The sequence below is a fragment of the Bufo bufo genome, chromosome 3, assembly GCF_905171765.1.
Source record: "Bufo bufo chromosome 3, aBufBuf1.1, whole genome shotgun sequence".
In the NCBI taxonomy this organism is placed as follows: Eukaryota; Metazoa; Chordata; class Amphibia; order Anura; family Bufonidae; genus Bufo; species Bufo bufo.
Window position 1 is genome coordinate 405,871,557 of NC_053391.1, and position 13,964 is coordinate 405,885,520.

Sequence of the window (13,964 nt, forward strand, 5' to 3'; positions counted from 1 at the left end):
AATCAAACTTACAGTTTATCTATCAATAGACCTTTATTAAAGGGGTTGTCCCATCTCGGCCTTCCATGGCAGGAATAACCCACAGTAAGCTCTGGTCCGGGAAAGTGGCGTTACAACTACAGTGTTGGTGTAGCTCCCATTCACTGCTAGGGGACTTGGGGAAACAGCAGAGCATCGGCCGCTCAGCTGTTTCCGTAACTCCAGCCATCGGTTATTGCCATCTCGGTCGTGAAAGGCCGAGATGGGACAAACCCCTATTATTAACCACATTAACCTCAACCCAGTGTATTCTGCCAGTTTTAAATTTGTGAACCAACAAAGAATCACTATTTTTAGTTCACTTGTGTTACAGTCTATTCATATGAATAGACTGGGAGATCAGCCTCTTTTATGTTATAGTCGTGATTAAATAGATATATGTGTGTCTAATGTCTGTTTATTCAACATCTTTAGGTCTGAAACAAGCAACATATCTGAAGAATGTGAGCCAGGTAAAATAACATTCTGTTAGCATAAACTGGTTATCCAGGAATAGAAAAACATGTCTGCTTTCTTGCAGAAACAGCACCATACCTGTCATGTGGTTGTTTGTGGTATTGCAGCTTATCTTCATTCACTTTAAAGGGAATCTGTCACCTGCTTTGAGCATATTAAAGTGTTACTACTGCCATGTACAGTACAATAAAATACCTTATTTCTTGCTTTAGTCTTCATTTTTTGTTTCATGGTTTCATTAGCGATAAAATCCACTTTTTATGTTATGCAAATGAGTGTCTAAGGTGCCCAGAGGGGCGTTATTATCCTTCTCTGGAGTCCAGTAACTTCCCCCATACAGTGCCCAACCCGCCTTCCTTTAGATCCCAAGCACACCTCTTCCAGCATAAGTAACTGCCCACACCCGAAATCTTTGCCGCCGCCCCCCTCCGCTATGTGATTATTTGAATGTAACTATGCCCACAGATTCCTTGCATCCGCTCGGTGAAATCTCACGCAGGCGCAGTACCGTGGACTGCCTGCGTGATGTAGAAGCTTCTGAGGGCAACATCTTCAAATGTGTTACTGGGCATGCGCTGTTGTCCCCCGTTGATTTCGGCGCCTTATATTCTAATTAGCAGACTTGGTTATACTAGGTGGAAACTGGAGCGGTTCTCTTCTCCCTGGCTGTGAGCACATCCAATCGGAGCGCACCGCTCATAGCCAGGGAGAATGAACTCCTCCTAGTATAACCAAGTCGGCTAATTAGAATATGAGGCGCCGAAATCAACAGGGGACAACAGCGGACGAACGTGGGGTCTTTAAAAAAAAAAAAAAAAGTGCGATGACATCAGTGGGGGCCGCCCTATAAGGTAAGACCCTAATTAGACTAGGGTTAAACAGATGAAAGGTCCTCTTTAACTAGAGCTGTGATAAATTGATTCATAAGTCCTCATGCACACGTTTTTCTCGGCCTCCGTTCCGTTTTTTTTGCGGATAAGATGGGGACCCATTAATTTCAATGGGTCAGCAAAATAATGATGATAGTTCATCCAATTTGTTCCGCGTCCGTTGTCCGTGTTTCCCTTCAGCAAAAAAAATAGTGCATGTCCTACTTTTTTCACATTTGCGGACAAGGATAGGCATTTATTACAAGGGATCTGTGGAAAAAAACGGATCCTCCAAAAAAAATGGATGCCGCATCTGTTTTTTTGGGCGGACGCACAATTTGCGGATGCAAAAAACAACTGTCGTGTGCATGAGTCCTAAGGCTCAATTTCTCCTGCACTGGTGGTCCACCAGTGGCTTCACTTGGTCCTCTGTGGCCAACCCTGCCTGTGGTAATGCTGCTTGGTGATCCTGCTCTCCTAAAGGCAAAACATTTAAACATAGTAGAAAAACTTGATAAATTCTCCTTTGGGAGCCATATCAGGAATGCCACAAGTTTGAAGTCTCGAATGACCTTCTCAGTTTTGATTCATATGTTGTTCCTGTTTTCTCATAGATTTTTTTATGGTAACAATATAAAACTCGTTTGGTTGACAGCAATAATCTTTACACTGAGTAATATTAGCTGAGAGTGAAGAATCTGCCTTTCATACTAGGCACATTTTTAGTTTTTAGCACACAAACAACCTTTGTTCACCTAAGGCCCCTTGCAGACGTGCGAGTATTCCGCATGGATGTAATGCGTGATGCGAACGCATTGCGCCCGCACGGAATCCGGACCAATTCATTTCAATGGGGCAGTGTACATGAGCGGTAGCATGTTCTATATTCTGTGTTTTTCACGCAACGCTGGCCCCATAGAAGTGAATGGGGCTGCGTGAAAATTGCATTGCATCCGCAAGCAAGTGCGGATGCAATGCGTTTTTCACGGATGGTTGCTAAGAGATGTTGTTTGTATACCTTCAGATTTTATCACACGCGTGCAAAACGCATTAAACCGCATTCCACCCGCGCAATAAAAACTGAACAACTGAATGCGATCGCAGGCAAAACTGAATGTCTTTGCTTGCGAAATCGCGCATTTTTCACTGAACACATTCGCAATGCATCCGGACCTAATCCGGACACGCTCGTCTGCAAGGGGCCTAAGTGAAACAGGTATTAAAAGTAACATTTGAATACATAGGGGGGAATTTATCATGGGGAGAATATTTGAAGTCAGTTTTGCTGGAGTCTGTGTTGTAGTACTTTGTGCCACATTTATCAAATGTCACATGTTGTTTGATAAATTTGGCTTGTCCTTAAACCTAACACTTATGTCTAGAGAAGCTCCTCCACTTTTCCTGCACCACCCTTCTCCTGGAGTGAGATTGCAACTTATTTGCGACTTTTTAAAAAAGTCACAACGATAAATCTGGAGTGAAACTCATTAACATAGCTAACCACAGCCACTTTCCCACCCACATTACAAAACTGGAGTGAGTGGTGTAAAAAGTCGCAAAAGCCCTATTTTGCGACTTTTTGATGCCAGAATTCTGGAGTGAAGGTATGATAAATCAGGGCCATGCAGTTCAGTGAATTGAATAACTTTTCCATTTCTCTATGCACAGAGAGTTATCAAAAAAATTTATATTGCTATAATATTGTCACGTACACTTCAATGTACTACCAATATGTTGTAAGTAATATGCCATAATGCATTGCTGCAGTTGTAACATGTAAGGCCAAGTTCACACTTCAGTTATTTGGTCAGTTATTTCCATCAGTTAGGCTACATTCACACGTATCAATTAGTCCGCATCCGTTTCGCAATCATGTGTTGTCCGCATCCGTTGCTCTGTGCCGCGGCCAGAAAAGAAAATAGAACATGTGCTATTCTTGTCCGCAATTTGCGGAACGCACATGGTCCGGTATCCGTGTTTTGTGGATCCGCAATTTGCGGATCTGCAAAACGCAACGTTCGTGTGAATGTAGCCTTATTGTGAGCCAAAACCAGGTGCGAACTCAGCCTAAGGCTACATTCACACGAACGTGGTGTTTTGCGGATCCGCAAAACACGGACACCTGCCCATGTGCGTTCTGCAATTTTCGGACCGCACATGCTGTGGCTGTCATAGAAAATGCCTATTCTTGTCCGCAATTGCGGACAAGAATAGGACATGTTCTATTTTCTTTGCGGGGCCGCGGCACGGAGCAACGGATGCGGACAACACACGGTGTGCTGTCCGCATCTTTTGCAGCCCCATAGAAATGAATGGGTCCACAAAATTGCAGAACGGATGCGGACTCATTCATGCGGTCGTGTGAATGTAACCTAAGTGCTACTGTATATAAAAGTGTACATGGCATGGCAAAGCTGGTGTGCATGTAAATGAATCTTTACTAAGCTTTCTAAGGTAATGCCCATTAATCTCTGTAAGGGCTTGTTCACATCACCGTTATGTATTCCATTATGGCTTTCCATTATAACATGGTTATAAGGGAAAATAACGAATCCATAAGACGGAAATCAAAACGGAAACCTTTAGGCCCCTTTCACACGGGCGAGTTTTCCGCGCGGGTGCAATGCGTGAGTTGAACGCATTGCACCCGCACTGAATACCGACCCATTCATTTCTATGGGGCTGTGCACATGAGCGGTGATTTTCACGCATCACTTGTGCGTTGCGTGAAAATCGCAGCATGCTCCTCTTTGTGCGTTTTTCACGTAACGCAGGCCCCATAGAAATGAATGGGGTTGCGTGAAAATCGCAAGCATCCGCAAGCAAGTGCGGATGCGGTGCAATTTTCACTCACGGTTGCTAGGTGACGATCGGGATGGAGACCCGATCATTATTATTTTCCCTTATGGTTATAAGGGAAAATAATAGCATTCTGAATACAGAATGCTAAGTAAAATAGGGCTGGAGGGGTTAAAAAATAAAAAATAAATATTTAACTCACCTTAATCCACTTGTTCGCGCAGCCGGCATCTCTTCTGTCTTCATCTGTGAGCAATAGGACCTTTGATGACGTCACTGCGTAGTGACGTCATCAAAGGTCCTATTCCTCACAGAACAAGACAGAAGAGATGCCGGCTGCGCGAACAAGTGGATTAAGGTAAGTTAAATATGTATTTTTTATTTTTTAACCCCTCCAGCGCTATTTTACTAAGCATTCTGTATTCAGAATGCTATTATTTTCCCTTATAACCATGTTATAACCATGTTATAAGGGAAAATAATACAATCTACACTACAACTAACCCAAATCCGAACTTCTGTGAAGAAGTTCGGGTCTGGGTACCACAGTCAGTTTTTTATCAAGTGCGTGCAAAACACATTGCACACGCGTGATAAAAACTAAACATCGGAGCGCAATCGCAGTCAAAACTGACTGCAATTGCGTTCCTACTCGCGCGGGTTTGCCGCAATGCACCGGGACGCATCCAGACCTAATCCGGACACGCTCGTCTGCAAGGGGTCTTAGAGGCATTCCGTTTTGACCCGTCATAATAGAAGTATATGGGCAAGCATAACGGATCCCTCTGGTTTCCGTTATGCTGGATGGAAAACAAAGTTGTGTCGAATATATAATGGTGATGTGAACAAGCCCTAAGAGTCTATCTAAAAACGTTTCCTATATGGACCTGAATTTATCTAAAGCACATCAGTTGGTTTTACAGACTGTCATGGGCTTGTCTGTAGTCAGTATAATACAATAATTATTCTTTATTTAAACAGGTACATCAAGTGAACAGAATAGATTAAAACAAATAAAAGTCGAGCCTGAAGATCAAGTAATAATGCAAGTTACTGTTCCAGGTAAATATGACTTGCTGGGTAGTTCTTTATTGGCATATTGGGGGAATTTATCAAGCCATTTCTGGTGAAAAAAGTTGCTAATTTTTGCACATGGCATGTTTGTGCTAAAATGTCCAACTTTTTTAAAGGGAACCTGTCACCATTAAAATGCAATGTGAGCTACAGGCAGCATGTTATAGAGCTGGAGGAGCTGAGCAGATTGATATATAGTTAGAACAAGTTGTACTAAGGTGACTAAATAATCTTCAATTGCTTCTTTGTTGACCTGAATGTTATCTTGCCCAAAAAAAAAAAAAAATGATATATCGTTTTATGGAAAAATAATTAGTATAACTTGTATTTTGTATGTTTAAATTCCCGCTCACTTTGGGCTTTGAAGTCAAGGAGGCTGTGCTATCAGTGATTGACAGCTATATATGTATACAGTCATAGAGGGCAGGCTGTCAGTCACTCATAGGACCAAATCCTTGACTTCAATGTCCAAAATGAGCGGGAATTTAAGTTTTACTGAATCTTTTCCCACTAAACTATATATTTATCTGTTCAGCTCCTCCTGCTCTATAACAGTTTCCTAGCTGTATTATACGGTACTGTTTCCTAGCTGTATTATACGGTACTGTTTCCTAGCTGTATTATACGGTACTGTTTCCTAGCTGTATTATACGGTGCTGTTTCCTAGCTGTATTATACGGTGCTGTTTCCTAGCTGTGTTATACGGTGCTGTTTCCTAGCTGTATTATACGGTGCTGTTTCCTAGCTGTATTATACGGTACTGTTTCCTAGCTGTATTATACGGTACTGTTTCCTAGCTGTATTATACGGTACTGTTTCCTAGCTGTATTATACGGTGCTGTTTCCTAGCTGTATTATACGGTGCTGTTTCCTAGCTGTGTTATACGGTGCTGTTTCCTAGCTGTATTATACGGTGCTGTTTCCTAGCTGTATTATACGGTACTGTTTCCTAGCTGTGTTATAAGGTACTGTTTCCTAGCTGTATTATACGGTGCTGTTTCCTAGCTGTATTATACGGTGCTGTTTCCTAGCTGTATTATACGGTACTGTTTCCTAGCTGTATTATACGGTACTGTTTCCTAGCTGTGTTATAAGGTACTGTTTCCTAGCTGTATTATACGGTGCTGTTTCCTAGCTGTATTATACGGTGCTGTTTCCTAGCTGTATTATACGGTGCTGTTTCCTAGCTGTATTATACGGTGCTGTTTCCTAGCTGTATTATACAGTGCTGTTTCCTAGCTGTATTATAAGGTACTGTTTCCTAGCTGTATTATCAGGTACAGTTTCCTAGCTGTATTATACGGTGCTGTTTCCTAGCTGTATTATACGGTGCTGTTTTCTAGCTGTATTATACGGTGCTGTTTTCTAGCTGTATTATACGGTGCTGTTTTCTAGCTGTATTATACGGTACTGTTTCCTAGCTGTATTATACGGTGCTGTTTTTTAGCTGTATTATACGGTGCTGTTTCCTAGCTGTATTATACGGTGCTGTTTCCTAGCTGTATTATACGGTACTGTTTTCTAGCTGTATTATACGGTACTGTTTCCTAGCTGTATTATACGGTACTGTTTCCTAGCTGTATTATACGGTACTGTTTCCTAGCTGTGTTATAAGGTACTGTTTCCTAGCTGTATTAGGCCTCTTTCACACTACCGTTTTTTTTTTCCGTTTTGCGGTCCGTTTTTTGCGGTCCGTATACGGTCCGTATACGGAACCATTCATTTCAATGGGCCCGCAAAAAAACGGAATGTGTTCCGTATGCATTCCGTTTCCGTATTTCCGTTTTTCCGTGCCGTGAAAAGATAGAACATGTCCTATGTTTGTCCGCAAATCACGGTCCGTGGCTCAATGCAAGTCAATGGGTCCGCAAAAAAAACTGAACACATACAGAAATGCATCCGTATGTCTTCCGTTTCCGTTCCGTTTTTTGCTGAACCATCTATTGAAAATGTTATGCCCCGCCCAATTTTCTCTATGTAATTACTGTATACTGTATATGGCATACGGAAAAACGGAACGGAAAAACGGAACAGAAACGGAGACACAACGGAACCCAAAAACGGGACAACGGATCCGTGAAAAACGGAACGCAAAACACTGAAATGGACATACTGTAGTGTGAAAGAGGCCTTATACGTTACTGTTTCCTAGCTGTATTATACGGTGCTGTTTTCTAGCTGTATTATACGGTGCTGTTTCCTAGCTGTATTATTATACGGTGCTGTTTCCTAGCTGTATTATACGGTACTGTTTCCTAGCTGTATTATACGGTGCTGTTTCCTAGCTGTATTATACGGTACTGTTTCCTAGCTGTGTTATACGGTGCTGTTTCCTAGCTGTGTTATACGGTGCTGTTTCCTAGCTGTATTATACGGTACTGTTTCCTAGCTGTATTATACGGTGCTGTTTCCTAGCTGTATTATACGGTGCTGTTTCCTAGCTGTATTATACGGTGCTGTTTCCTAGCTGTATTATACGGTGCTGTTTCCTAGCTGTATTATACGGTGCTGTTTCCTAGCTGTATTATACGGTGCTGTTTCCTAGCTGTATTATACAGTGCTGTTTCCTAGCTGTATTATAAGGTACTGTTTCCTAGCTGTATTATCAGGTACAGTTTCCTAGCTGTATTATACGGTGCTGTTTCCTAGCTGTATTATACGGTGCTGTTTTCTAGCTGTATTATACGGTGCTGTTTTCTAGCTGTATTATACGGTGCTGTTTTCTAGCTGTATTATACGGTACTGTTTCCTAGCTGTATTATACGGTACTGTTTCCTAGCTGTATTATACGGTACTGTTTCCTAGCTGTGTTATAAGGTACTGTTTCCTAGCTGTATTAGGCCTCTTTCACACTACCGTTTTTTTTTTCCGTTTTGCGGTCCGTTTTTTTGCGGTCCGTATACGGTCCGTATACGGAACCATTCATTTCAATGGGCCCGCAAAAAAACGGAATGTGTTCCGTATGCATTCCGTTTCCGTATTTCCGTTTTTCCGTGCCGTGAAAAGATAGAACATGTCCTATGTTTGTCCGCAAATCACGGTCCGTGGCTCAATGCAAGTCAATGGGTCCGCAAAAAAAACTGAACACATACAGAAATGCATCCGTATGTCTTCCGTTTCCGTTCCGTTTTTTGCTGAACCATCTATTGAAAATGTTATGCCCCGCCCAATTTTCTCTATGTAATTACTGTATACTGTATATGGCATACGGAAAAACGGAACGGAAAAACGGAACAGAAACGGAGACACAACGGAACCCAAAAACGGGACAACGGATCCGTGAAAAACGGAACGCAAAACACTGAAATGGACATACTGTAGTGTGAAAGAGGCCTTATACGTTACTGTTTCCTAGCTGTATTATACGGTGCTGTTTTTTAGCTGTATTATACGGTGCTGTTTCCTAGCTGTATTATACGGTGCTGTTTCCTAGCTGTATTATACGGTACTGTTTTCTAGCTGTATTATACGGTACTGTTTCCTAGCTGTATTATACGGTACTGTTTCCTAGCTGTATTATACGGTACTGTTTCCTAGCTGTGTTATAAGGTACTGTTTCCTAGCTGTATTAGGCCTCTTTCACACTACCGTTTTTTTTTTCCGTTTTGCGGTCCGTTTTTTGCGGTCCGTATACGGTCCGTATACGGAACCATTCATTTCAATGGGCCCGCAAAAAAACGGAATGTGTTCCGTATGCATTCCGTTTCCGTATTTCCGTTTTTCCGTGCCGTGAAAAGATAGAACATGTCCTATGTTTGTCCGCAAATCACGGTCCGTGGCTCAATGCAAGTCAATGGGTCCGCAAAAAAAACTGAACACATACAGAAATGCATCCGTATGTCTTCCGTTTCCGTTCCGTTTTTTGCTGAACCATCTATTGAAAATGTTATGCCCCGCCCAATTTTCTCTATGTAATTACTGTATACTGTATATGGCATACGGAAAAACGGAACGGAAAAAACGGAACAGAAACGGAGACACAACGGAACCCAAAAAACGGGACAACGGATCCGTGAAAAACGGAACGCAAAACACTGAAATGGACATACTGTAGTGTGAAAGAGGCCTTATACGTTACTGTTTCCTAGCTGTATTATACGGTGCTGTTTTCTAGCTGTATTATACGGTGCTGTTTCCTAGCTGTATTATTATACGGTGCTGTTTCCTAGCTGTATTATACGGTACTGTTTCCTAGCTGTATTATACGGTGCTGTTTCCTAGCTGTATTATACGGTACTGTTTCCTAGCTGTGTTATACGGTGCTGTTTCCTAGCTGTGTTATACGGTGCTGTTTCCTAGCTGTATTATACGGTACTGTTTCCTAGCTGTATTATACGGTGCTGTTTCCTAGCTGTATTATACGGTACTGTTTCCTAGCTGTATTATACGGTACTGTTTCCTAGCTGTATTAGGCCTCTTTCACACTACAGTATGTCCATTTCAGTGTTTTGCGTTCCGTTTTTCACGGATCCGTTGTCCCGTTTTTGGGTTCCGTTGTGTCTCCGTTTCTGTTCCGTTTTTTCCGTTCCGTTTTTCCGTATGCCATATACAGTATACAGTAATTACATAGAGAAAATTGGGCGGGGCATAACATTTTCAATAGATGGTTCAGCAAAAAACGGAACGGAAACGGAAGACATACGGATGCATTTCTGTATGTGTTCAGTTTTTTTTGCGGACCCATTGACTTGCATTGAGCCACGGACCGTGATTTGCGGACAAACATAGGACATGTTCTATCTTTTCACGGCACGGAAAAACGGAAATACGGAAACGGAATGCATACGGAACACATTCCGTTTTTTTGCGGACCCATTGAAATGAATGGTTCCGTATACGGACCGTATACGGACCGCAAAAAACGGACCGCAAAACGGAAAAAAAAAACGGTAGTGTGAAAGAGGCCTTATACGGTGCTGTTTCCTAGCTGTATTATACGGTGCTGTTTCCTAGCTGTATTATACGGTGCTGTTTCCTAGCTGTATCATACGGTGCTGTTTTCTAGCTGTATTATACGGTGCTGTTTCCTAGCTGTATTATACGGTGCTGTTTCCTAGCTGTATTATACAGTGCTGTTTCCTAGCTGTATTATACGGTGCTGTTTCCTAGCTGTATCATACGGTGCTGTTTTCTAGCTGTATTATACGGTGCTGTTTCCTAGCTGTATTATACGGTGCTGTTTCCTAGCTGTATTATACGGTGCTGTTTCCTAGCTGTATTATACGGTGCTGTTTCCTAGCTGTGTTATAAGGTGCTGTTTCCTAGCTGTATTATACGGTGCTGTTTCCTAGCTGTATTATACGGTGCTGTTTCCTAGCTGTATTATACGGTGCTGTTTCCTAGCTGTATTATACGGTGCTGTTTCCTAGCTGTATTATACGGTACTGTTTCCCAGCTGTATTATACGGTGCTGTTTCCCAGCTGTATTATACGGTGCTGTTTCCCAGCTGTATTATACGGTGCTGTTTTCTAGCTGTATTATACGGTGCTGTTTCCTAGCTGTATTATACGGTGCTGTTTCCTAGCTGTATTATACGGTGCTGTTTTCTAGCTGTATTATACGGTGCTGTTTCCTAGCTGTATTATACGGTGCTGTTTCCCAGCTGTATTATACGGTGCTGTTTTCTAGCTGTATTATACGGTGCTGTTTCCTAGCTGTATTATACGGTGCTGTTTCCCAGCTGTATTATACGGTGCTGTTTCCTAGCTGTATTATACGGTGCTGTTTCCCAGCTGTATTATACGGTGCTGTTTCCCAGCTGTATTATACGGTGCTGTTTTCTAGCTGTATTATACGGTGCTGTTTCCTAGCTGTATTATACGGTGCTGTTTCCTAGCTGTGTTATACGGTGCTGTTTCCTAGCTGTATTATACGGTACTGTTTCCTAGCTGTATTATACGGTGCTGTTTCCTAGCTGTATTATACGGTACTGTTTCCTAGCTGTATTATACGGTGCTGTTTTCTAGCTGTATTATACGGTGCTGTTTCCTAGCTGTATTATACGGTGCTGTTTCCTATCTGTATTAGGCCTCTTTCACACTACCGTTTTTTTTTTCCGTTTTGCGGTCCGTTTTTTGCGGTCCGTATACGGTCCGTATACGGAACCATTCATTTCAATGGGTCCGCAAAAAAACGGAATGTGTTCCGTATGCATTCCGTTTCCGTATTTCCGTTTTTCCGTGCCGTGAAAAGATAGAACATGTCCTATGTTTGTCCGCAAATCACGGTCCGTGGCTCAATGCAAGTCAATGGGTCCGCAAAAAAAACTGAACACATACAGAAATGCATCCGTATGTCTTCCGTTTCCGTTCCGTTTTTTGCTGAACCATCTATTGAAAATGTTATGCCCCGCCCAATTTTCTCTATGTAATTACTGTATACTGTATATGGCATACGGAAAAACGGAACGGAAAAACGGAACAGAAACGGAGACACAACGGAACCCAAAAACGGGACAACGGATCCGTGAAAAACGGAACGCAAAACACTGAAATGGACATACTGTAGTGTGAAAGAGGCCTTATACTGTACTGTTTCCTAGCTGTATTATACGGTGCTGTTTCCTAGCTGTATTATACGGTGCTGTTTCCTAGCTGTATTATACGGTGCTGTTTTCTAGCTGTATTATACGGTGCTGTTTCCTAGCTGTATTATACGGTGCTGTTTTCTAGCTGTATTATACGGTGCTGTTTCCTAGCTGTATTATACGGTGCTGTTTCCTAGCTGTATTATACGGTACTGTTTCCTAGCTGTATTATACGGTGCTGTTTCCCAGCTGTATTATACGGTGCTGTTTCCTAGCTGTATTATACGGTGCTGTTTTCTAGCTGTATTATACGGTGCTGTTTTCTAGCTGTATTATACGGTGCTGTTTCCTAGCTGTATTATACGGTGCTGTTTCCTAGCTGTATTAGGCCTCTTTCACACTACAGTATGTCCATTTCAGTGTTTTGCGTTCCGTTTTTCACGGATCCGTTGTCCCGTTTTTGGGTTCCGTTGTGTCTCCGTTTCTGTTCCGTTTTTCCGTTCCGTTTTTCCGTATGCCATATACAGTATACAGTAATTACATAGAGAAAATTGGGCGGGGCATAACATTTTCAATAGATGGTTCAGCAAAAAACGGAACGGAAACGGAAGACATACGGATGCATTTCTGTATGTGTTCAGTTTTTTTTGCGGACCCATTGACTTGCATTGAGCCACGGACCGTGATTTGCGGACAAACATAGGACATGTTCTATCTTTTCACGGCACGGAAAAACGGAAATACGGAAACGGAATGCATACGGAACACATTCCGTTTTTTTGCGGACCCATTGAAATGAATGGTTCCGTATACGGACCGTATACGGACCGCAAAAAACGGACCGCAAAACGGAAAAAAAAAAACGGTAGTGTGAAAGAGGCCTTATACGGTGCTGTTTCCTAGCTGTATTATACGGTACTGTTTCCTAGCTGCTGCAACCATTATAATACACCTCAGCCGCTGAAGGCTTTCTCTTTTGAAATGTTTGTGTGTTAATCAATCAGTCAGGCATAACTGAAGAGGTTCAGCAGCAGCTGTAATGTGTTTTACAAGGAATGCTGAATCCCCCTACTGTTGGTTGTTAAGAATAGCAGGATACACTTAGTCTGTGGCTTTGTAATGAAAGTTCTTGGTAACTGGTAGTATTTTATCAATTCACAGTAAGCATAATGATTTGTGTACTTTGAGGTTTATCAATCTAAAATAAATGTAGCATTTTACACCCCTGTTATGAATATTACTTATTTAGCTGATCGCAATCTGCATATATTCCTCATGTTGAGAATATTACAATGATGCATGGAGTGACCGCAGTGTAGTATAGTCAACAGTTTTTAAGAACCACCAGTTCTATTCAGTAATTATTTGTTTTGCCCTCTAATACCCAAATGCTTGTTTTCATAGAACATACGTTTAATTCCAATGAATTGCCTGACTGTTTGAAGACTCAAATGAATACAGAAAACTCCACTTGTGTGCTCGACATAGGAACAGGTAATGGTATCTGCAGATTATACATTGAGTACAGACACTGCTCATAGCCTCATAGAATCCATCACTTGGGTAAGGTTGTTTTACAAGTTTGATGACCACATCAGTGAACGCCAGACTCCTGGAACCCACCACCACCACCACCCGTGGACTAATTGTCATGTTCCCTGGCATAGATCCATGCATGTTGCATTGGCTGTGGTGGATACTGCAGCTTCCTCTTCAATTAGCTGATTGTGGGGGTGACACAGATCTCATATTGGTCATCAATATTAATGTCCCGGAACACTACTTTACCTTTGTAACAGATTCAGCCAGCATTTAATAATAGGGGTAATCAGACTGCTCTGTATAGAAGTATATATACTGTATTCTTACATATCCATGAGTGGTTTTCTGGCTGCCCTGCTTACATTAAAGGGGTTGTCTAGAATCCATAGTGTTTTATAACATCCTAGGGAACTTTTAAACAGTATGAAGAAAATACTTAGTAATGTATTCATGGCCAGAGTTTTTCCTCTGTCTCCCACCACGGATGTCCCTCCGTCCAGTGTGATGACTATGGAGCAGTGACATTTCATCCATAGACATAACTGCTTAAAACTGAAAGCTGTTTGAACAGTAGATATAAAACAAGATATCAAATCTGTATGATGGGTTCTCCTTCTGTTGTATATATCTAAAAAGACTGGATGACAACAAGGCTGGG

At 41.9% G+C, this 13,964-nt stretch overlaps 1 protein-coding gene across 3 annotated transcripts in view; it reads left to right on the forward strand.

Annotated features, from left to right (window-relative positions):
• Positions 1–13,964, forward strand: part of GTF2IRD1 (GTF2I repeat domain containing 1) — a 125,993-nt gene that overhangs the window by 83,052 nt on the left and 28,977 nt on the right. For all 3 annotated transcript variants that reach the window (XM_040424833.1, XM_040424834.1, XM_040424835.1), the window contains exons 12-14: positions 454–491; positions 5,145–5,225; positions 13,169–13,258. In XM_040424833.1, coding sequence (XP_040280767.1) covers positions 454–491; positions 5,145–5,225; positions 13,169–13,258 — 209 coding nt within the window. The remainder of the gene's footprint in view (positions 1–453; positions 492–5,144; positions 5,226–13,168; positions 13,259–13,964) is intronic.